Source organism: Neophocaena asiaeorientalis, unplaced genomic scaffold, assembly GCF_003031525.2.
Source record: "Neophocaena asiaeorientalis asiaeorientalis breed wild unplaced genomic scaffold, Neophocaena_asiaeorientalis_V1.1 scaffold7, whole genome shotgun sequence".
Classification (NCBI taxonomy): domain Eukaryota; kingdom Metazoa; phylum Chordata; class Mammalia; order Artiodactyla; family Phocoenidae; genus Neophocaena; species Neophocaena asiaeorientalis.
In genome coordinates this window covers 18,113,701-18,139,625 of record NW_020185337.1, presented here as the reverse complement: position 1 = coordinate 18,139,625, position 25,925 = coordinate 18,113,701, and the positions used below count along the sequence as shown (strand labels likewise).

The 25,925-nt window shown below is 35.6% G+C and overlaps 1 protein-coding gene across 1 annotated transcript in view; it reads left to right on the top strand.

Moving 5' to 3' along the window:
• CCSER1 (coiled-coil serine rich protein 1) overlaps window positions 1-25,925 on the top strand; it is a 699,033-nt gene that overhangs the window by 295,367 nt on the left and 377,741 nt on the right. The window contains exon 5 of the mRNA XM_024736231.1: window positions 16,425-16,545. Within this exon, the coding sequence (XP_024591999.1) occupies window positions 16,425-16,545 (121 nt within the window). The remainder of the gene's footprint in view (window positions 1-16,424; window positions 16,546-25,925) is intronic.

Genomic DNA, 25,925 nt, shown 5'->3' with positions numbered 1-25,925 from the left:
TGAACTGGATTTGAGTGCTATCTGTGTTCAGAGGAATGATTTTGAGGAGAGTCTCCAAAAGATCTTGTTCCACAGCACAGATTTTCTAAATCTCTTTCTTTTTTTCTTTTTCTGTGCAACTTGGGATGTTTTATATCACCCTCAAGATCTTTTCTGTTTGTTATTCTCATTCTTCTTTTTTCTGAGATAGTATTTATTAGATATGGTGGACCTAGGAGTAGTTGACTGATTATATGTTCTTAGAACTATTTTAAATTTCTCCCAGAATATCTTTCTCTTCTGTCTAGGCTTTGAAAGTCTTAAATATTTACTGTGAGGTCATACTGAGACCAGGGTATAAAATTAAGTCCCTTAAAACAGGGACTTGCTCTATTCTTAGGGAGATTTAGCTTTAGAAGGTAATTTAGCTTTGAGGATTTTCTTCTGACTAGAGAAAAAGAGTAGTAGGTTAGAAGAGAAAACAGCAAGAGGTAACTAAGGAGCATGGCAGTTAGTTAAGTTCAAATGATCATATGAAGGTTCTAAAAGAGACAGTTTAAAGGATTTTACCTTAGTCAAGGAATCCTTTAAGAAGGTACTTTTGGAATCTGAGTTTCTTTTAGAGACCTCCTCAAACCAAGAAAAATCCACACAATTGAGTATTTGGGATTCTGTTCCCTTTTTGCTTTAAGGCCCTGTTCATATGAGCAATTTTATCCATATTGAAAATTCCCCAAATTTTCCTATATTATCATCTTAATCAGCTTGAACTGCCATAACAAACTGCTCCAGATTGGGTGGTTTAAATAACAAATTTTTTTTTCCCCATGGTTCTGAAGGCTAGAATTCCAAAATCAAGGTGCCAGCATATTCAGTTTCTGGTGAGAGCTTTAATTTCTGGCTTGTAGATGACAGCCTTCTCATAGTTTCTGTATATTGTGGAGAGAAAAAAGGAGCAAGCTCTCTGGTGTTTCTTCCTTTGAGGGCACTAATCCCATCATGAGGGCCCCATCCTCTGGATTGCATCTAAACTTAATTATCTCCCAAAGGCACCATCTTCAAATACCATCACATCAGGGGTTTGGGCTTCAATATATAAATCTGGTGGAGGGGGACATAATTTGGTCCATAGGAATTATCTGTGTTGAAATTATTTCATTTAGAAAAATAGCACTTGAATTAGACATTGTGAAAACTGATTTAAGAGACAAACACGTGAGAGGTTAGCAATGGTTGGTCCAGGTGCTTTTGTGCCTTGTGTCTGTACCATGGAACAAAATAGTTGGCTGTGTCTAATTTCTGATGGGTGAGTGAGTGGAAATGAGATATATCTGGAACTAAACTGTCATGGACAAAGCAAGACAAGGCTGAGGATAGTTCTCATGTTTCTGTGGTAGGTGCTGCAAAGCAAAGTCTATCTTATATAGCTGTTGATTAAACAAGATATTTTATTTGTTAGTTCTTTGGGCTGGCTCTAGTGTCACTCTTGTTGAACTTATGTCTGTCCTCTTTCCTATGTATTAACTTCTATATACCCACCAAAGAAAAAGATGAGAACAGTCAGAGAGATCAGCAGTATTTTTAGTAACAACACAAATTTCCACCAAGTTTGAATTTTTAAGTCTGATCAGAAAGTCAAAAGATCCTAAAAGCCCAGATCAATCTCTGACACAATTTAGTACTATGGCCAGAGAGAGCATTCTTCATGCTTTAATAATGTCTAACTGCCATTTGTTCTTTTCAAACGTGACAAAGAGAGAAGATAAGTGAGGGTGAAGCTAGAGTGTAGCCATTTGAAACACTGACCCTAGGCTACCTCTATAAGAATTTTACAAAGCTGGCATTTTTCTCATAGCTATTTTAGTTTTTTGCCAACTTGTCGAAAAAGTCACATCTTTCAAATTCCTTTAACATCTTTATCATCCACTATTTAATAGGACACTAATCTTGGCTTGTGTTTGCTAATGTTTGTACTTCCCACAGTAAATGACAAAGGTGCCATTACTGTGATGACATATTCTATGATGGCAGATTGGATTAGTATCATTAATGACATTTTTCTGATACTAATATACCCGTGTTTTATTTTATGTTGTTGCAAATATAACATTGATAATCTGAGAATAAGTAAATTAGTATATATATAAATGAATTTGAATATTAAAAACTCCTATTTTATATACAAATAAATTATTCATGGATCTGTACAAATTATTTCTCATGTCAAAGGAGGATTGGAGTACTAAGCAGTCATACTAAAGAACTTGTCAAAGACTGGTGCTTTCTCTGGGCAGAGGTCAGTAGCCTTTCAGAAACAGTGTTCCAGTGAATGTCTAAATGAAAGTTTGTGATTGGAGTAATAATCTAAAGGTCTCGTGGACCAGTAATCTTCAGTTCACACTGGAATATAAATTGAATTATGCTATGTCTTAGTTAAATGTACATAATTTCAGGACACTGCAGTGATATAAAGTATATATATGATTTCCATCCATCCAGGAAGGTTAATGGGGCTTGAGGAAAGGGAGTGTTGTAACAAAGAAAATTCCTCAGAATTAAGAGATTTGTTGGAAAAGTTAGATGCTTTCAGGTAATTAACCTTTTAGGGAGATACCTAGAGGAAATTAAGAGAGGTTTGCTGTTGCTGTCGTGGTTCCCTCTTCCTCCTTTTTAAACTGCACGGTGCTCTCATGGGAATATTGCCCTGTTACAGTTATCTATTTGGTTGAATGCACGGAACGTTGCTGTATTTCTTCACTTATTTGGTTATGTGTTTCTAGAGCCTTTTCTTTTACTCACTGGAGTAGCAGTATATATTTTTCAAGATTAGCTCCTGTGGAAATTTACCCTCTGTTTATGAATTTAGAACTTTGGTCCCACAGGATGAAATACCAACCGCTTGGCTTGATATCTGTGGCTCAGCATAACGCAGCCCCAGTGTATTGACAGTTTTGACCTATGCAGTTACACTTCCCGATTTTCACCAGCTCAACCACAGATTGTAGCTATGCTAATTTCCTCAAAGGCCATCCTTATTCTGGCTTCTATATTTTTACTAAAATTGGACTGTCTACCTCCTTTTCATCTAACCAGATCATACTCAAATTAGTTGATGATGTCACTTTCTCTTCTAAATAGAAATTTAGGTAAAGAATGAACAGATTTCTAAATATTAGGTAATTACTTCATATGAAGCAGAATAGAAGGCGGCAAAGGGAAGATGAGTTTTTTTGGCAATTCAAAATCTGTTTTAATGATAGTAAGGGGTGAGCAGCCCAAAACCATTAGCTGCAATATATTTAACTTCTTTGTGTTATTTAAATCAGGTATTCAAACTGTATACCTTACACACTTCTTTCTGATTTGTAATTCATATGTAAAATTCTGAAGAGTGTGTTTATTTTAGGAGATAATTGAATAATTTATATAACTTCGTAAGAGTGAGGATGAACATTATGCAGATTATATTACTCCTCATACTTTTGCAAAGTGAAACCCATTAAATAACCGTCAGTACTGCAGAACTAAAGACTAATCAATTATGTCTCATAACCTGGGAGAGATTCTTCATATACCTAATATAATTGCTTCAACAAAGATTAATAATTCATTCGATGCTTGTTCTTTTATTCTGGTCAGCCAAAACGGTATTGCCAAAGAGGAGCAGAGAAGGGAGAGGGAGGGAGGCGGAAGAGAGGAGGAGAAGAAGGTGGAGATGGGGCAGAGAGGGGAAAAGGGAGGAGGAGAGAGGGAGATTTGGCATCTGATTGCATTGACTGTTAGGTTTGCAGTAGAAAGATATATATAAGGAATAAATAGAAATATTCAGTTGTTAGAAAAAGTTTTATTTATTCAATAACTACTCATTAGTTGATATTCAATCTAGTTCAAAAATTAGAGGCTGGGGCTTCCCTGGTGGTGCAGTGGTTGAGAGTCTGCCTGCTGATGCAGGGGACACGGGTTCATGCCCCGGTCCAGGAAGATCCCACATGCCGCAGAGCGGCTGGGCCCGTGAGCCATGGCTGCTGAGCCTGCGCGTCCGGAGCCTGTGCTCCGCAACGGGAGAGGTCACAACAGTGAGAGGCCTGCATACCGCGAAGAAAAAAAAAAAAATTAGAGGCCGGAAGATGTGAGAGAAAATTTACTGAGATCTTTCTGAGAAAAAAAAAAAAAAGAAAAATTACCTAAAATAGTTTCTCTCACTACAACCAGACTAGTCCGACCACTACCTTTCTGATGGTGTTGAAATCAAATAGCAATAATTCCCTGAAGGGCTAGGGATTTATTTTTTCTGCTTTGTTCATTATTATAACTTCAGAGCCTAGAATGTGGCTGGCCCAAATATGGACTTAAGTATTTTTTGAATAAATTGTCTTGTTTATTCAAGTAAAGTACATGAGATAAACATAAAGTACTAGCTATTCAGTAACTCTTTTAATTTGTATTAGATTATAAATTCCATGCTGATTAAAAACTAAAACTTGCATTGCTGCCTTGATTCATATTGTATTGTGTGCAATAATCATCAGTGTTAGAAAGAAGGAAATAAACACCTAACTAACAAAGTTCCCAAGATGGAACAACTTTGATTGGGCTGATAGGAGAAGAAATATGAAGTGATTGTAAGCACTGACACACAGGACAATTAGAATTTTTTTGTGTAATGGCAACACCTATAGGAAAATTATGTTCAACATAGTTTTATTCACATATAGTTAAGTAGAATATTTCCTTTTCCATAAGTTTTTAAATATTTCCTTTAAAAGATTATAGTTTAATTTTTTAGTGGTTCTATTCTTGCTTCCTTGACAAATCCCTGTAGAATATGTTTAACAATGTATAATGTTGACATACTTAACTAGAAAGAATGGTAGTAAAATGCATTTTGGTTTAACTTTCTGTCCTCTGAGGAAATTAACTGTTGCGTATGTGGAATGCTTTTTAAATGCTTTTATATTCTACTATATCAAGCACCTTTTTCCCCCTTCCCTTAAAAAAATTTTCTTCTGTGTTCTAGAGCTTAGAATATCAGATTACAGACATTTTAAGTTAAGCATTATTTAATTGATATATGCCTTGTCATTCACATTTTCCCAGAATGGATAACAACTACGATTTCATCTTATGCCTGGAAAATTCACAAAGAATTATTTAGACTGGTAGAGCAGATACTTATTTGTCTGTACTTCCGATAGTGAAATTGCTCCAAGGGTAGCTCCAAGGCTCTTTCGAAGTTTGAAATGAGAGACATAACTGGGAAATTCAGCACATTTACCAGACTTTTTTTTCCTCTAAGTGAATTGAATATATATGTAAATATATATGTTGCTGTTAATATTTTTTGTTTCCATAGCATTGAGTCATAGACAAGTGCTGAATGAGAATTTTAACTATCAGTTAGTCCCTTGTAATTTTCACTTATAAATTTTAAGCATATTAACATGTGGACAAGTTTTTGTGGCACTTATGTCAAGAATTTTTTCTGTATCACTGAGGTAACATTTTTAATGAAAACCTGTCCAGGGGCATGAAAATCTATAGTTTTCATTAGTTATGTAAGTGCTCTTTATGAATGTATTGTTTATTGCTGTGTAACAAATTTTTCTAAATCTTAATGGCTTAAAACACCAAACATCATTCATATTTCATGATTTTGGGGGGTCAGGAATTCAGACAGGGTGTAGCAGGAAGATTTTTCCTCTGCTGTGTGATGTTCAAGGCCTCAACCAAAATAAATGCCCTTTCACTCACATTCAGTGATCAGTGATGCCTGTTGACTGTGGGCCAGAACACCCATGTGGACTTAGATTCCTTTCAACATGGCAGCTGGGTCCCAGCCGCCAGTGTCCCAAGAGAGAGCCAGACAGAAGGCACAGTGCCATCTGTGACCTAGCCTTGAAAGTCACAGGGCATCACTTCCACCATATTCCTTTAGTCAAAGCAGTCACAAAGGGAAGGAACTGAAACCCCACCACTCAAGTAGAATGTCAAAAACTAGCAGGATGGGATATATATTAATGTGACCATCTTTAGAAAAGACATTCTGCCATAATGTGTTTTAACAGTCCTGCAAAGTTGAACATGGAAAGTTTAGTGAACAATATAACTTCTACTTGAATTAATCAGAAGCAGTAAACCACAGATAATGATGTCATTGTAATATTACATGTGGAATCTGTGACATTGATGACAGACTTCACAGACCTCTAGTGCTACTATTGTCCCTGTATATAGCCTTCTGTGGAAGCCTGGAGAATACATAATCTAGGGTTTTATACTCTAAATGATGGCAGTACAGATGAAGGAGTGCTGATAATTTTTTTAATACCTAAGTTATCAGAAAGCAGTAATGGTTGTTGATGACTTTATCCTTTCCAGTACTCTCTGTATTATATATGTGTATAAATGTATATATGTGTATAAAATGTATATGTATGTAATATGTGTATTATATAAAATATATATGCATATGTGTTCATACACACAAACTCTATAAAGTATATTTTTAAATAAACTAACAATCTAGATCACACTTGGAAGAAGGCAGCCAGAATGACAAAGTAATAACTTCTCAAAATTAGAATTGTGAAGCATCAGCTGAATGGCCTGAATGGACACGTCAGAGAATTTGGAATGGAAGAGGTTAGTAGTAGGAGCAATATAGATCCAGTCATTAGGTGAGATTTATGGTTTATTTAATTATTAATATTAGTACAAGTAATTCTCGAGTCCTGTTCCTAAAATGACCATTGTATTAGTTTAGTAGTGCTGCTATAACCAAGCACCACAGACTGGGTGGCTTAACAGAAATTTATTTTCTCACAGTTCTTGAAGCTAGAATTTTGGGTTTGAGGTGTCTATAGGTTTGATTTTTTTTCTGAAGCCTCTCTCCTTGGCTTTTAGATGGCTGTCTTCTCTATCTGTCCACACTTGATCATCCCTCTGTGTGAGCCTGAGTCCTAATCTCTTCTTCTTATAAGGACACAAGTCATATTGGATTAGGGCCCACCCTGATGACTTCATTTTAACTTAAGTACATCTTTAAAGACCCTTTCTCCAAATACAGTTACATTCTGAGATTAGGGGATTAGGACCTCCAATAGGAATTTGGGGGGTGGGACACTCTGTTTAACCTATAACATCCATGAGATGATATTTTTCTGTTTATTAAAATAAAATTACACTATACATAAATTTCTTACTCTGCAGTCAGGAGAGAAGAGGGAGTCAGCAGGAGTTTATAAATGCTTGTTCATGATCAACATTCAAGAAAGTCACTGGCTATTTCCACTTGCATTTGATGTGTCAAGGATGCATTTTTGCCTGCCCCAAACATATTAGTGCTTGAGTTATAATAATAAAATAGGTAACCTTACAAACTGAATTCACAATTTTACATTGTTCTGTTTTTGTCTATCACTCATGAGGTTTCCACTTTATTCCAAAAAATATTTGCACAATGTAAAGATTTGTGAAAATAGCTATTCAAAAGCTGAGGCAAGAAATAAATTGAGATTAGATTGGTTAAAAACATGAAATTTCGAGGAACAAAATTTTACAGTAAATCTGATAACTGTCCAAGCGTGTTACAAGATGAATAGTTACTATTGTACACCACAATAAAAGTATCGGAATTTACTGGATAATGTGAGATAAGCCTGACTAAATTTAATGTTGCTTTTTACATTTTATAGTTTTGTCCAAAGTTTCCAGGATGTAGTTATTTTCATGTGTGTTTCTATATATATTTTTTCTGTAATCAGTTTTTACTTCAGGATATTAACAATTTCTATGCAATTCTTTCAGATCTTTAAAAATATCCCAAGTTGATATTATCCTTACACAATATGGTTGTACAAGATATTTTTAAAAATTTTAATTATCATTTAAGTTACCTCTAAATTAATTTGGAAGTCTTTTCCTCTGGCTTTTGCCAATTCTTTTTTCTCATCGATCCATGCTTTCACTATATTTTCCTTTTTGTAGTATACCGAGAATTGTGTTTCATTTTAATAAAAGAGCAAGTAAATATAAACTGTGATTATGTGTTTGAAATAGAAGTTTAAAATTTCTGAATACTCTGCAGCCTTAGTTTTTTCCCTCCTTTCCATGGCACTGCTGCTTCCAGTGACTGGAAGTCCTCACCATTTCTCACTTCGTTTATTTCAGTAGCATTGTCAGTGGTCTCACCCTATCTTGTTCCTGTACTTAGATATTGCCAAAGCTATTTATTTATTTATTTATTTTATTTTTTACTTTCTTGGCAGTAGGCGGGCCTCTCACTGTTGTGGAGCACAGGCTCCGGACACGCAGGCTCAGCGGCCATGGCTCACGGGCCCAGCCGCTCCGCGGCATGTGGGCTCTTCCCGGACCGGGGCACGAACCCATGTCCCCTGCATCGGCAGGCGGACTCTCAACCACTGCGCCACCAGGGAAGCCCTGCCCAGGCTATTTAAAGCTGATCATGTTGAAATGATTGGTAGCACATCTTCATTAACTTCAGAATCAGATATTAATATTTTAGAGATGCTTATAAGGTCCTTAAGGTATTGGCAATAATCTACATCTCTGTTCGGCAACTTCTTGCTCTTGTCTATGTGGCCCCTGCTACACTGAATTATTTGAATTTTTCAAGATATATAACATTTTCTCATATCTCATTGCTTTTTAGCACTTTTCTCTGTGCTTGGCTAGCATCTTTTCTTTTCCCTAATGCCTCACTTCATTTTTCTTTATCTCTCATTCACTGGACAAATATTTATTGAGGGCTTCTTTGTATTATATATCCATAATATATAAGTTATATATAAGTAAGAACTAAGTAACAAGGAGTGAACAAGATAGCAGCAATACTACTATTACAATCCTGCTGATTACTTTACCTGGCTGGCTTCTATGTTAGCACTTCCTATATGGTATTATTTTCCGACTACACTACGTTACACTTTGGCAAATACTTTGTCTTTTATCTTTATCAGTCCAGTACCTATTACAATGCATAGACACGGTATAGCTCAGTGAATGCCACTAATGTAATGAATATGTGGACCTGCTTTTGCGGAATGTGTGTTTATTCATAGTCATGATACAATGACTTGCATTTTATCTGCTTATTTTCAATTTCTCTTTCAATTCTGGACTATTATTATTTCATCAGAAGAGCCCTTTATAAGCACTGTGTTAAGGACGTTAATTAAAAGAAAATATTTAGAGGTTCACCAAAAATCGAATGTAATACCAAAATGCCTTTGTTGACTGGTGTATTTCTCAACCAGAGAAACAGAACTGGTAGACTGGCTTATGTGATTGTGGGGACTGGCTGGGCTAAAGCAAAACCTGGGGCTTCCCTGGTGGCGCAGTGGTTGAGAGTCCGCCTGCTGATGCAGGGGACGCAGGTTCGTGCCCCGGTCCGGGAAGATCCCACATGCCGCGGAGCGGCTGGGCCCGTGAGCCATGGCCGCTGAGCTTGCGCGTCCAGAGCCTGTGCTCCGCAACGGGAGAGGCCACCTCAGTGAGAGGCCCGCGTACAGCAAAAAACAAAAAACAAAAAGCAAAACCTGGAGAGCACACCATCAGGAGGGGCAGGTTGGAATTTTTGACATGGGCAGAATTTTAAACTTCATCAAGAAGCCTCAATTGTTCTTAAGGCTTTTCAACTGCCATTTGAATAAGGCCTACCCAGATTATCTACCATAGTCTCCCTTACTTAAATTCAACTGTAATGGACTGTAATCATATCTACAAAACATCTTCACAGCAGATCTAGAGTAGTGTTTGAATAACTGGAGTCTGATGTATCAAAAAATTCAAAACTCATCAGTTATAAGTAATAATATATGGTAACATTTTAAAACTTCTTTACCATTTCTCTAGCATTGTCCTCAGCACTTCACAGGCATTAATTCATTTCATCCTCAGAACAACCTAAGAAGATATTATTATTCCTATTTTACTGTTAAGAAAAAACTACAGAGAGGTAAATTTGATTTGAGAATCTATTCCATTAGAAGATATGTATTCCACAAAAGCATGTATTTTTGTCATTTAAATTCATTCATGTATCTCAAGGCCCTGTAACGTGCTGGGCAAGAAAAATCAACAGCAACTGATTACAAATAATTTTGAAAAAATAAATTTTTCTAAATTATGTCTTTCTTTATCATAGATAAATGTATCTAGTGATGGGTTTCACCTTGACACTTGACACTCGTTCTCCAGCGGAGCAGTAGTAAAACAATTGTTGTCGGTCATTTTGAAGGGCAGAGTTTGGAGCCTAGTGCATTTGTATGTTGAGTCAAAATTATGTTCTGAGGCAAATTGCCTAATGATTATACAGTTTTCTTAGGATAAAGAATTCAGATGTAAGAATATTATTGAATAGAAACATGATTGAAAACGGTCAACTATTAACTCTATTTCAGAACACTTGATGAATTTTATTTAAATGAGAATCAACATGAAGTATGGTCAGTATCATGGGGACTAGAGGCAAATTGATTGAATTCTGGTTTTGCTTCTCCCTAGCTGTGTGATCTTGAACAGTGTACAAATGGGGATAATAATAGTACTTACTGTATAGAATTTTTCTGAGGGGTGAAGACAATACTCTAAGCATAAATTCACAGTTAATACACAGAACTAAGCCTACCACATAATGTTCTTATTTTTTAATTTTTTTAAATTTATTTTATTTATTTATTTTTTGCTGTGTTGCATCTTTGTTGCTGTGCGAGGGCTTTCTCTAGTTGAGGCTAGTAGGGGCTGCTCTTCGTTGCGGTGCACTGGCTTCTCATTGCAGTGGCTTCTTTTGTTGCGGAGCATGGGCTCTAGGCGTGCGGACTTCTGTAGCTGTGGCACGTGGGCTCAGTAGTTGTGGCTTGCGGGCTCTAGAGCACAGGCTCAGTAGTTGTGATGCATGGGCTTAGTTGCTCTGCGGCATGTGGGATCTTCCCAGACCAGAGCTCGAACCCATGTCCCCTGCATTGGCAGACGGATTCTTAACCACTGCGCCACCAGGGAAGTCCCACATAATGTTCTTTAAGCATTCGTTAAACAAATGTTAGCCTTTTGGTGAGTTAAGCTTTACTGGTGGGTTGTTATGTGGTAAATACATCCATGTATTTATTTGGATATTTGGAAAAAAATTGAAAAGTGAACACTTCCAAGTCATAAAGGAAATTCTTTTCTTTTAAGCTTACAAGTTGCTCATTGATAGTAAACTATTCTGTTGAGTTAGAGTCGGGACTTCAAATGTATAATACTTACAAATGATACTTATAAGTTAACTGTGCTCTAGGAACCTTCAGTAATTTGAATGTTTTAATTTTGCATGAAAGAGAAACATGCCTCTCCTAATAAATCTTTGGCATTTTTGAAAACATTTATTAAAATATATTACTTTTTGGTGCTTTAAAATTGATTTTATAAATTAAAAGACCAAATGAAGATAGAAGTTCAGTAATTAAGTGAAATAGTTTTGATATATAAAACTGGAGAGAGAGCAACTTAAAATTTCAATGTTCAGGTTTTGCATCTCAGTTTATTATGAGTGTGAGAGAAACATTTTGTAATATTGGAGAGTCATTTCATGTAATAGCATATTCTTTGTGGCATAATAAAAGGTTACATGGCAAAGTCAGACTACTCAGTGTTAAACCTAGAAATGATTTCTACTCTGTCCTAAGCTTTACAGATTTTGGGCTTAGGGATCCAGTAGGTTTGATCATTTTTAGTGTTCATATACTCTACCTAGAAATAAGTGACAGCAGTGCTTAGAACAAAAACTTAGGATAAGTAATTCTTGTGACTCTCAAGCATTTTGCTTCATTTTAAAACCCTACTTGTATAATCTCAGAGTCAATTGTCAGTTTATCATGTTGGAATCATTCTTTTCATAGTAACTTATGGTTGCTGACAACTGACTTCCTCTGGATGTAGTCCTACGTGCAATTCTACGTGCAACCTTCTCAGAATGCCCCGATTAGTGACCCCAATCTTGGCAAAAAGGCTCTATCTGTCTAGAAAGAAACGGGGACTTTAATTTTTCAGTCAGCTGTCCTCTGACATTCCTAGTATTAGAAGCCTGTGATGGAATTGTCTGCACTTCATGAAGTACGTTTACAACAACAATTCTTTTCACAGAAGAGCAAATTTAGCATATAAATTTGTAGGTTAGTGCCTCAAATTATTATTTGCATCTTTGGTTGGAAGCAATAGTGGAAAATGTATTGATTTTTTTCAACTCATGGATGCTGGAAACCTACTTGAATATGCAGTGCCTTGACACTGGCTCATGCTTTTTAAGTTACATTATGAAATAATTATCTGCTGTTTCTTTTTAAAATTTAGAAGTTAATAAACTTTTCATACATTTTTAAAGCTAACTTTATAAGTACAATTAAATAATGTGAGTAATTAAAAGTTGGGAGTTCCTGTTTGTTTCATTTTCTGCTTTCGCCTAAAGCCAATTTTTCCCATCATAAGAGTTAAATCTTATGAATGGTGAACCGTTTATACTTGACGTAATTTGGAAAGTACAGAAGTCATCCTTGCCTCAAGCCAGGGTTCCTACAATTTTCACAGTCCCTAAGCATACCACCATGATTCAATCCCAAATCAAAAGCCCCTGGTTGTATGGTAGTAGATGGATTTGAGGGGAATCTATGAAATAATATTGTCCTTTTAATAGATTTAGAATGATCAACTAGTCTAGTCATTTACAATGTCTTCTGAAAAAGTGATCTTTTGTGGGGGGAGAAGGAGGAAGAAGGAGAAAATATTCCGAAAATGAGACTAAATTTAATCTGGCTAAATTAGAAAACTAGTTTTCCTGAAGGAGTTTCAAGAATTTATACTGGGGCTTCCCTGGTGGCGCAGTCGTTGGGAGTCCGCCTGCTGATGCAGGGGACACGGGTTCGTGCCCCGGTCCGGGAGGATCCCACATGCCGCGGAGCGGCTGGGCCCGTGAGCCATGGCCGCTGAGCCTGCGCGTCTGGAGCCTGTGCTCCGCAACGGGAGAGGCCACGGCAGGGAGAGGCCCGCGGGCCCCAAAAAAAAAAAAAAAAAAAAAAAAAAAAAGAATTTATACTGTTTTGAGGCCAAAATCAGTATTCCACACATCTGTTCATCTACTCTGTTCTCATGACTATTTTAACGCATGTTTTATTATTCCTGTTTATAAAAGTAAGAAAAGGTCACTATAGGAAATTTGGAAAACACTAAAGACTATAAAGAAGAAAATGAAATCACCTGTTGTTGAATAACCCAAACTTTAACTCCTGTAGTAATTTTTATATGTTTACCTTTAAAATGGTATAGTATATAAGCAATTTTTCTCAATTATGAGAAAAATTGGCCTTATTTCATAAAGTTCAACATAATTAGAAAACCATATTAACTTATCTTACTCCAATACTTTTTGTAAAAATTTGTCTACTTAATCCTACAAATGTGAAAAAACATGAGCAATACTATTCCATAAAAATTATGTATTGTTTTCTTCTTGTATCTCTAACATGGTTAAAAATGTACTCATTGGGGCTTCCCTGGTGGCACAGTGGTTGAGAATCAGCCTGCCAATGCAGGGGACATGGGTTCGAGCCCTGGTCTGGGAAGATTCCACATGCCACGGAGCAACTAGGCCTGTGAGCCACCACTACTGAGCCTGCGCGTTTGGAGCCTGTGCTCCGCAACAAGAGAGGCCACGATAGTGAGAGGCCCACGCACCGCGATGTAGAGTGGCCCCCGCTCAACACAACTAGAGAAAGCCCTCGCACAGAAATGAAGACCCAACACGGCCAAAATTAAATAAATAAATAAATAAATTTATTTTTTATAAAAATGTACTCATTGCCTTATTAGCGAAATTGTAAGGTAGAGACTTATGTTGGCTAACAATTATGATTCGCATTTTACTTTCATTGATCTTATAGTGTAATTTCCTTTCAGAGTCTAGCAATAATTCAGTATTTGTATCAGAAATATTTAAATTTCTCCCTGCTTAAATAGAAATTTGTAAGGCGTTTTATCAGGGAGATTAAATATCATTTTGATATATAGACTGTCTTATTTCTCACTGACATCCATATCCTTTTGTAAAATGCTCTAGGGCAACAAAAGTTTATGATCTTTTCCTAAAAAGCAAATGTTTAAAATCCACTAACTTTGGAGGTCTTTTTCAAACTTGAAATTTCCTTTTAATCTGTATCATAAAGGTTTCTTTTAATGGCAAATACAGTGTTTTCCCCTTTAGTTAGTAATATTCCTATGATTCTTCAAAAGTAATCTATGCATTCATGGCATGGTAAAATATGATAATATTCAACAACTCCTATGATAACCAGATTACTCTACAGAGTAGTTCACATCATGGCCACTGTGATATAAGGTTATGATTTACTTTTTAAATGTGGACCATGGTTTGGAAGAACAACTTTTGATATATCAGAATATAGTGATCACATGAATACCCATTACTCTTTTGACCCTCAGAAATCCTTTCTCTTCTCAGTGACATATTGCTAACGTTTCTTTTATTTCTTTTTTTCTTTCTGCCTCAGGAAGGACAGCCTAGGCATATTCTTTGTTTTGAAAAATCTGTACTTCCCTTTTATTATACCATTCATTTCTTTTGAAGTTATAAATTCTCTGTTACTTATTTGCCTAACTTACATTTATTACACTAATTCTTATATTTTGTGATAAATACAATTTAAAGATATTAAAATTTGAGTGTGATTTAATTTCAGCTTAATATAAAAACTCAGTCATTTACATGGAGCTCCCAACCATCCACCTTTAGACAGGTCCATTAATTGTCACTTTCATCATGTAAAAATTAAAGGGACTTACTTTCTGATTGACTTAGTCATTGACTTTTTTTTAACTGCAGTACCTTTGGATTCAATGTCAATTGTTTCAACCTCTGCATCATAAAAATTAAGTATTAATACTCATATTACCTTAAGTAAACAAATGATCCCTATTTTGGAAAAAAAAATATTGTTTACTTAGAGCATTTTCCCTGTTCATTCTCTCTTTTCCTTTAAAAAAAAAATGACTTAGCTCTATTTTCCCTCATAGAGATCTAGGTAAATGTTTTCATCTGGTCAGAAGTTTTTTGCCCTAATATTTGAGTAATATCTCTAGAAGAAATTAAAACTTCATTAAAACTTGGGGCAAGGGGAGGACATTTCTTTCTTGTCCACAGGAGAATCCTACCATTAAGCATATTTCTTAGAACATACCAGTTAGTTCACTCAATATTTATTGAATAAGTGAACGCTGTCCCTGAGAAATGAATCAGTAATTCTTAGTCTGTTTCATCATTAGCAGTGTTTAAGGCAACAGTGGAAATTTAAAATATAATAGAGTTTTCTTCTCCCAGCTATGAAGGATGTGTTTGTTTTAAACTCAAAGCACATGCCAAGAATAAGTCGAGAAAATTAAATTTTAAAAAAATGTGTTTGATGGCATTGGAGAGATGATGAGGAACCCACTGCTCCACCTCTTTGACACATACTGCGCAGTAATCTTTGCCTCTTGAGTGACGCAAGATTGTTTTAAATTCAGCTCTGCTTTTAGTGGTCATCCTTTTTGTCTGAGACTCTCATGCTAAGCAGATTAATAATTCAGCAGATACTTTTAGGGGAAAATGGAAGAACGTTGGGATCATTTCTTACACCTCTTTCTCTTTGAGATCATGGGCCCACACTTCTCGGTGACTTGCATGGTCCTATTGTATTTTTTGTACTGTCTTTTACTAATGTGTGCTGTTGTCTTGAGTATTGCCTCTTTCTAGATAGTTGTCCCAGTCGTGGTTCTTGAAATGAGTACTTAGATCAGTGATTATTTGTCGTTCATTTATAATCAATTCAAATATCACTTCCAGTACTATCAGTTTTTATTTCTTTGCTGCACTTTCATTTCTTTTGGCAAATTCCTTCATTAGATTATCCATTTTTTAAAAATGTCACGTGGGTTTAACACTGGGAGAGAAGGAAGCAATGTAGCTATACACTTTGATGTCTTTGCTAAAACTGAGTACAGATACATAGTGACAAATCCTTGACAGACTTTGAAAGAAGCAATGTGTGTGTCACTGGTCATGATGAACATCTCTTATTTGTGTAGTGATTTGTGGAGATTGTGTGTAATTAGTGCACTTCTTATTCTTCAATAAAAAGCTTTTTTTAAATGAAGGATTATAAAGTGTGGGCAACACCTTTTCTGCTGTGTGGCTTAAAAAAATGAAAGCAAAAGGTGCCTAAGGTCATACAGCTAGTGAGTGGAAAGACAGAATAGAAAATGATAATTAAAGACAATTTAATGGCAATTAATGTTTTAGTTGAATTATCTTTCATTTGACTGAAAATAAAGAAGAGAAAAAGAGAGAACAGTCAAGAAATAATTGTGACATTTACAAATTATTATTTCTAATAAAACAGTTTGCCGGGAGGATTCATACCACTCTGTGGTCTCATGTGCTGCTGTAGTTCTCACTCCTATGGACCCAACAATAGAGATGAAGAAAAGAGAAGAACTAAAATTTCCTGAGCCTTCGAAACAGTAAGTTGTTCATTTGATTTTTCAGAGTTTTTTAAAACTTACTAGTTAGATAACTGATCAGAATTTAATCACTCAAAAATTGTGCTTTATAATGAATGTATTAATATTAGTATATTGAGAGAACAGAAATAAATTTTGCACATTTTAAAAAATCAACTTATCCTAATAATGCCTCAATGAATAACTTGTCTTCTGATGTAGTGTGTTTGAACTATATGCCTTTCACGTTTCATTTTGTTACCTCATCTCAGTGATGTGAGTAAGAAGACTGAAGCACTTCATTTCCTTAACACTGTGATTATGGATGTATTGTTCTTGGATTCCTTATTTTATAGTTGTAGTCTTTAATGGTCTAAAATATGATCACTTTTAAATATAAATTTCTTAGCCTTAAGTTGGTTTGTACTTTATAAGGAATGAAAGTTATTTTTAACTTTATACTATTTAATGTTTCCATATTTTTTCCATTTAAACAGATCAAGCTTCATTTAAATTTAAATTTGATCTTATCTTGAATAAATAATAGATTTTTTTCTTATAATGGCCAAATAATTAAATTCATAATAGCCAATGTAAGGTACATGGACTTAAAATATCCAATAAGCTAGGATTATTTCTAGTTATGTATTAAGTAAATTAAAAGGGAAAACCTACTGATGATTTTCCAGTCAAAATAGTGTCATGCTTGCTTTAAGGTCTTGGGTAGGAGACTAGGAGATGTATGGTGTTGCCAAGGACTGCTGGCTTCAGTAGGAGTTACCTTGTAGTAGCTACTATTTTCCCCCATTAGATTAACTGTATCATACTTGTTTCTTGATGTCTTTCTACTGGATAAGCTGCTAAGACTGAGTTTCCTGGAGCATGATAGTGTCTGATACTCTTTGTGAAAATCAATTAGAAAATCCCTTAATGTTACATTCGGTAATGTCAAAGTCAAATAGAGCAATGTGTATATTTGATGGCATGAAGATAGCATTAATATTCTCATCATAGAGGAAAGAAATACTAACCAATTCAGAAAGTAATGATTGTAATTCAGTTTTAATACAAGCTAAAAGTGAAAACAATTCAACTACTCTTAGTATAGTCTACTTTTTTGGTTCCAAAAGCCTTTTTTGTCTACTAGGAAGAAAATTACTTCTCATATGTGCCAATTGAATTGTATTAGAAAACTCAAATGCATTTTTTGCAATGTATGTATGTTTATATTTGTAAATTGGATTTTAAATTCTCTTAATTATCTTTCAGTGACTGTATTCAAAACTGGCAAATAGTATTATTTGTTTACATAAAATGTCTTTTTTCCAGTCTTAGATACTTCATAAATATTCATTCTTCTTTATTCTGAGGTATAGATTGAAGTAGACAGCATTTGTTAACTGGCTGTTCTTCTTCTTCCTGTTACCTTACATTCACTCTGATACTCCTCTGTATTCTCTGAATCTTTCTCATTTAAACACTCTCCCTCAATAGGATCATTCGTTCATTTCTATAGGTTTTGTTATTGTTTTTCTGAGTCAGAGTGATCTTGGTTAAAATCTTAACTTCTCTACATATTAGGTGGAAATTGGAGACATTTTACTTAAACTCTTTGTCTTTTTTTTTTCTACATCTGTCAGAAAAAATGGGGTGATATCACCATCTTTACAGGGTCATTGTTAGTGTTATATGAAGTGATATTGTTAAAGGACCGGAAATCTAAAAATCCATAAAAGTGTTAGTTATGTTGCCCCTTCCATAGCTTCAACTACCAACATTACTGATGATTTACAGATATATATTCTTCTCCTGAAGGCTCTTCTTAATGCAAGTCTAATATATAAAGTTCTTGACCGGGATTGTCTAACTAGGTGTCCTACCAGAATCGTTTACTAAGTATGTTTAAACCAAATTAATGACCCTTCTAGCCCCCTCAAGCTTTTCATTCCTTCTGATTTCCATATTTATGTAAAGCAACCATTATTTTTCTTTTCTTAAAATCTTGATATGTTTTTTCCTCACATCTCACATTCAATTAGTTATTGATTACTGGATTAATGTCTCTGTTATATTTTTCTTACCATTTGAGCTGACCAGGAAGGCATACACTTCTTATATTTTAAAACTTTTTCTAACATGTATATTCAATGAGATCTTAATAAAGCCATTCAAATAGTGGTCATCTATCAAATGGAGATTACATATGCCCTCCATACCTCACACTGCTGTTTTGAGAATTAAATGACTACGACTATATGACTATATGGCAAGAACACAATTCAGATGTAGTGATTAATTCAAAACTCTTGTTTGCCAATGAGAGAAGCCCTGATGTAAATTGATTTCAGAAAAATCAAGGGTGATGGTTGTTATTGGCTCATGTAATTGAAAGTATAGAGGTAGAAATTTCCTCAAGTATGGTTGAGTCTGGTACTCAGACAATGTCAAGGAGGGTCATTTTCTCCATCTGCATCTCTTTGCTCTGCTTTCTGGTCTGTAGTTTCCATTTTCAGAGAGGTTCCTCTAGTGACATTACTGCCTTCAGCAGGTACTGAGATGGGTTTTTATCTTTTCAGCAAATCCAGTGGAAAGAAATGGTTTCTCGTTCCCTTTAATCAAAACAAAAAGAGCCCCATATTTGAGTGTCATTGGCTTTGACCAGCTTAGCTTGTTTGACATGACTATGCTGAAGCAATCACTGTATCTAGGAATATTTGATGATTGATTGGGTAGAACCAGGTTACTTGACAAACTCTGGAGCCGAGGGTGGAGATGAGACGGAAAAGGTGAGTCCACACTCGAAATATGGGTGATGTTGGAAAAAGAAGGCAGATATGATGCTTGGAAGTCAAAACAATGGATACTCAATATAGGTAGTAATATTAGCACCATTAGTTTTAAAGGTCAGAATTCTTTATTATGTTGAAACTATGGGCTTTGAAATACTACATTAAAATACAATCCTGTGTATCTTCATTTCTTGTTTTAAATGACTTCTCACCTATTTAATTTTATTTCATATTATTTGATCCAGCTGTGCTATTGAGAGGCAGTATTACTTGATGGTTAGGAATTCAGGCCTTGGGCTAGTTTTTGATGCTTTCTTAACCATAGTTTGTTTCTTTTTAATGTGGGAGTTACTTTATCTATCTTACAGTGCAATGCCTAAAACAAAATATAAAGGCAAGAATATAAAATTTTTGTAATTTTTTACAACATATATATTAGGTAAATAAACATGTCACATTTTTATAGTTGGAGTTACTAAAGCCCTATGTAGTATTCGTTTTGTGTATTTTGGATTTCTCATTAGGAAAATTAATAACCCACCAATATAATACTAAGATATTAGAATGCTATATGTTGAAACATTGTCTTTGGATACTTCATATTCCCTTTAAATTCAGGATAGAATTATTTCTTTAAGTAAATTTTTATCTCAAATTTTACACACTTCACATGATGAATTCATAAACAATTGAGTCTTTGAATCATAGGACTCACAGAGTCCATGTAGTTTAGAACTCATCAAATCTCTTGCTGGGAGGAACTGCAATAATCTAAGTATATGGGCTTTAGAATACATAAGATTGTACATACAAAAGAATATGTAAGATAATGTATTTTGATGCTGTTGTAATTAGGTGAAGAGGTAAAACATGCACTTAAAAAGGTAAATCACAGTATAAAAGCAACAGAGGCTTTTTCTCCAATGTAAGGAGTAGATTTTCGCCAAGCGTATGATTGTTTAAAGTTAAGTCAGGTTTATTGATATATCAGTATAAATTTATGAAAGTAAACCCAGAATATTGGTCTTAAATATACCATTGTATTGATATATCATTTTAGAGTGTAAGAAACATTTTATGACTGAAACACTTATACTATCTTAGTCATATTCTGGTGATTAATAAATATTCTATATTCGACAATTTATTTTTAAATATTCTCATGTATTTATCAACTTTAGATATATTTATTGTAATAAGAAAAAAATAGCAATTATGAATTCCTATTAGGGATGAAGTATAAATTTTTCAGCATAGCAAGTGATACGGAGGAAATACCTAAATCTTTTAGAAGGAAAGCTACATTCTGAGCATTACAGTGGGAGAGTCAGAGCTTGTCTCTCATTTTCATATCTAAAGTTCCCCTTAATTTAGAAAACAAAGGTGTGGATTTTACTTTACTTTTCAGTCTAGTCTAAGAGGTAGCTCAGAATACCATGGAAAGGATAAATTTGCTGGAAAAATAGAAAAAAATCCCTGTGATCCAATAAAATTATACAATTTCCAAATATTTGACCATAAGCATAGAATGTTGTGATCAAAGCTTTGAGTATGAAGCTTTATAAATTAAAAAAAATCCTGATTTTAAAAATGTATGTCCATATATCCAGTCACACTTAGCATGTTACTCAAACCTAAACATTTCTCAAATCACAGATGTGAGCAAATGAGCACCTCATAAAATGTACATACAATTCAAAATTTGAAGAGAATGAAAGAATACTGCTTCCACGCTTGGTTATGGATTTTATTTTGTGCTTTTTGTAGAAATATGTTTTTGAAATCTGTTTGTACATACCATGGCTCAATATCTGAAATGAAGGGATTTTATGGACGATTATAAATTCGGAAATATAGAAGTGAAAGGGAAAGAGAAATTATTGTTACTTCTTTTTTTTTTTTTGCGGTACGCGGACCTCTCACTGACGTGGCCTCACCCGTTGCGGGGCACAGGCTCTGGATGCGCAGGTCCAGCGGCCATGGCTCACGGGCCCAGCCGCTCCGCGGCATGTGGGATCTTCCCGGACCGGGGCATGAACCCGTGTCCCCTGCATCGGCAGGCGGACTCTCAACCACTGTGCCACAAGGGAAGCCCTATTCTGTTACTTCTTTGTCCATTTCTGTGTTTTTATTTTATATAGAGAGATCTAAACTTCCTGATAATGTGATCTATTGTTTTATTTTATGGAAATGAAGCATCACCTAAACATTTTGTCATTCAGTCCAAGTTTCAAGGCCTCCATGTAGTGATTCATGTGGTTGACCTGAGGAAGGTTCATGGAGCTGCTTCTGAAAGGTGACGGATGCTATCGTTTAGTTTAGAATGTCTTATTTTTTAAGAATGGCTAAAACTAACCTATTTTATTCTTAGAGAATGCTTAAGAATATGTTTAAAGTTCTATCAGCTCTTTTTATTTAGTTTTGTAATAAATGAATAATGTATGTATATTAAAATTGGAAAAGTTTAAGTACTCTCTAATGTCAGCTATAAAGTTGTTACACAAACTCTAGTTGTACTGGACACATCAAATGATTCTATTATCAGCTAGTTTCCAACTCTCCTTTACAAATTTCAGGAGAACATATTCATTTATCCTTTTAAATAGACATGTATTCATTAATTTAATCCATAAACAATAGATAGTTCTTGAGTATTTGCTTTGTTCTTGGCACTGTGCTCAGGGCTGGGCAGTTTGAGTTGAAAAGCAGGTGCTGCCTCTCATGAAACTTAGAGTGTAGTCAAGTCAAGACACACATTGATTGATTAATTGCAACAATGCAAGATTGTGGAAGTGACAATGGCTATAATATAGAGGTATATGTATATCATGTTATAAGGGCTAATAGTAAGGGGATTTAACATGGCCAAGAGAATCAGGGAAAACTTCCCTGAGGAAGTGACACTTGAGCTAAGATATGGAGGATATTAGTTAATTAAGTGAAAATGCAAAGGAGGAACTTAGCAGCAGAGAGAAGGGCTTGTTGAAATATCCTGTGATGGCTGGGAGCACGGAGAAATGAAAGCTGGTGGGAGTAAAAGGGAGCCAAAAACATGTTGTTAAGCAGGGCCCAGGTAACACAATCAGATTTCTCTTTAGAAAACTTTTTCCTTGTTCCTTATGAAGAGCAAATTGGGTGTGGTGGGGGCATTGGTATGATGGAGCTGGCTTGGGAGAACCAAATTGTTACCATTTCTTTCCAACTCCAGGTTCAGTGATCTCATGTTGGAAGCTTTCACTCAGCCATGGTGAGCATATTTACACCACAGTAATTGGCAAATGCTATAAATCAGGGCTTTTCCCTCTCCCAGAGTACTGGTTGTTAACTATTTACCAGCACACCTCTAAATGGGGGACAGGTTGAGTGTCTACAGTGAGATCATTTAGGTGATTGCTGACAGTAGCTTGGACTAGGGTGCTGCCATTGGAGATGATGAAATGTGAAAAGTGAACTCAGTCAATATATTTTTCAGAACCTAGGCAAATTATAGTTATTAAACTAAAACTTATAATACCAAGCCCTTACCAAGGATAAAGAAGAAACTACTCACTGTAGTTATGATAAGATAATATATTATTGTGATAATCCTAGCATGTTATTTTGAATTAGTAATAGTTTAGCCAAGGGGGAGTTCTGATACTCTTTTAATTTATATTGGGTATTATCAATGGAATTATGTAAGTGTGAAACATACGAAAATATGTTTTGCGCAAAATTCCTTCTTGAATTGTTACCATTGAGTCTCACTGAAAATGCATATAAATGTAGGTAAATTTCATGTAGGACCTTACGTAAATTCTTATGCTTCTTAACAATAAATTTCCTCCTGTATTTGATCTGTATCCTTTACTTACCATCAATGACTTGGTGTCTTAAAACTCTCCCATTTAAAAAAAAAAGTCAGAAACTGAGGCATGACATAAATGAAATCACATAGTTTGTGTCCTCTTGTGCCAGGCATCTTTCACTCAGCATGTTTTTGAGATTTATCCGTGTTGTTGCATGTGCCATGGTCCATACCCGTTTATCAGTGAGCAGTGTTTCATCACATGGATGTGTCAGAGTTTGGTTAGTAGTTCAGTCCTGTCCTCTTTGACCTTGCCTTGCAAACTCCCTGAATCACAGAACCACAGGGCCTCTGGGTGTGGAAGAAGTGTCTTAACCAGCTTAATCCCACCTCACCCTTACACTACTCACTGATTTTCAGTGATTGGTACACCGCCTGTGAAACAGTTGCCCAACCCCTGCTCACATACCTCCAGTGGCCTGCCCTTGGAGGGCAGCTTCTTCTGTCCTTGTCCAGCCTTGCCTGTTGGGAAACTCCTCTTCATTTTCAGCTTATATCTACCTCCCTAGGTCATCCCCACAGAGGTCCTGGTTCTTGTCCTGGGTCTAGTCATGGACAGTTAGCTCCTTTTTCCCCCACAGAAGCCATAGGGATCCAGGAGGCACAACTACCACCCAACAGTGTGCTGGTAAATGTTTAACTTATAGCTCTAGTTTAGTTATTTTTGTTGCTGTATAATATTCCATTATATAAATGTATCAAAATGTGTTTATCCAATTTCCTGTGAATGGATGTGTACATGGCTTGCAGTGTTTACTTTACAGACAGTTCTGCTATGAACATTCATGGGCCCCTGCAGCTGGAAAAGAATGGCAGAGTTATAAGGCACGTACCTTTCTCACTTCAGCAGACAGTACTAAACCATTCTCCAGGGGTCCTCATCATCCACACCTTTGTCCACACTTAGCCTCGTAAAGTTTTACACTTTCGCCAACCTTATGGGTGTAAACCAGCATCTCATTGCGGTTTTGAATTACATTGACTTCTCTCTAGTGATCTTGAGCATCTTTGCAAGTGCTTATCAGACATTTGTGTTTCCTGTTCCAGAAATTGCCTATCCGTATCTCTTGTCCATTTCTTTACTGGGGGATTTGTCTTTCATATTTACTTGGAGAAGTTCTTTGTATATTCAGATTTCCAAACTTGAATTGCTATGTGCATTGCAGACCTCTTTTCCAGTTGGTGGGATGTTTTTTTAATAAGTTGTGCCTTCTGGTAAACATAATTTTCATTTAAAAAAGAAACTGGGGCATAAACATGGTAAATATCAGGACACTATTATGAATATGAAACAGCCCTCTTCCCATGCAGGTTTTCAAAAGAAACGATACTTGTTTTGTGATTTTGATCAATTCAACAGTAGAGAGGGCTGTCAGAGGAGATAAATGGAGAGATTTCTGTGGAGAGAGCTGTGGCCTAAATTTGAGTCTCCTCCACAGCTTTAGGAGAAGTTGGAGTTGAGAGGAGTAACTTTCTTATCCCAAGTCTAGTGAAGGGTATTCAAGAGACTCATTCAGAGTTTCAAATGTGTTTTCTGCAATTGGAAACACAAAAGACAGATGCTGATTTATGCCTGAGAAACTGAAGCAGAACACAAACTAGACTCTGACATCCGCCCAGAAAATCTGGAGAGTGAAGATGGGTTGGCCAACCGTGAAAGCAGTAGTATCTTGAACTCTCAGAGCTGGTCAGGGAGACCACAAAGTTTTTTGTAAACTACTTGGAGGGACAAGAAAACCCAGGAGATAGAGGCAAAGGATACCCATCCCCTCTCAATAAGAGAACTGCAGGAGAGTGGCCCAGAAAGAGACCTCTGCAGAGACCACTTTTGTGCCCATTACTAGGCCCTAGAGCCAAGCACAGTTTCCTTAAAACTCTTCTACCAACTAAGAACCTCTCCCCTCTACCTTTCATCCTGGTGGCTGGAGTACATTCACTGTGAGGCTGTTATAAGAGGATCCTTCTGTGTTTCATAGTACCTATTCACCTTATTGGAAAATGTTGCATCAGTTACTGGTTTATTAAATTAAAAAAAAAAAAGACTCAGGAAAGTTGATTGTTTTCATACTTCATGTGTTACTCAAGAAACAGTAGATTTTAATACCAAATAAATAAAAATCCCCAGAGAACCTGCTTCCCTTGATTGAGTGTTATTATTTTTTCTTCTGCTCCTTAGTGAATCATAATATCTGGTCCCTTGTGCGGGACAATCAAAAAATCCTATTGTAACATACGCATCTGATCTGAAAATCCTTCTTTGTACAGTGGACACACAAATGCTATTTTTCAGATGATTTGGGACAGCCTGATGACTGAAGAGTTTCAGTTCATCAGTGCAGCACAGTACCATTGTACTCCTTATAGTGTAATATAAATACAGTTTATCAGATCGCTAGAAAAGACTGCAGGTGCATCACCATTGTAGTGAAAGTAGCTCTAATGCACAGATTAAAAGGGTGATGCCAACTTTCAACTGCCCCTGCTAACTTCATCCCATGGAAAAATTATCTTTTCAGATAAATGACATATTTCAATTAAATTTATTCTGTAATGTAGATAATAACATAAAATGATTTAATAATACCATAAACAGACTATATTACCCAATATCAATTTCCTGGTTTTCCCCTCAGGGGAGCTAGACTAGTACAAAAAAATCAAAAGCTTTGAAATCTAACATATCTCTACTTAACAGCAAGATGATGTAGGGCAAGTTATTAATTTTGTTGAAATCAAATATCCTCGTTGATAAAATAAGGACAACA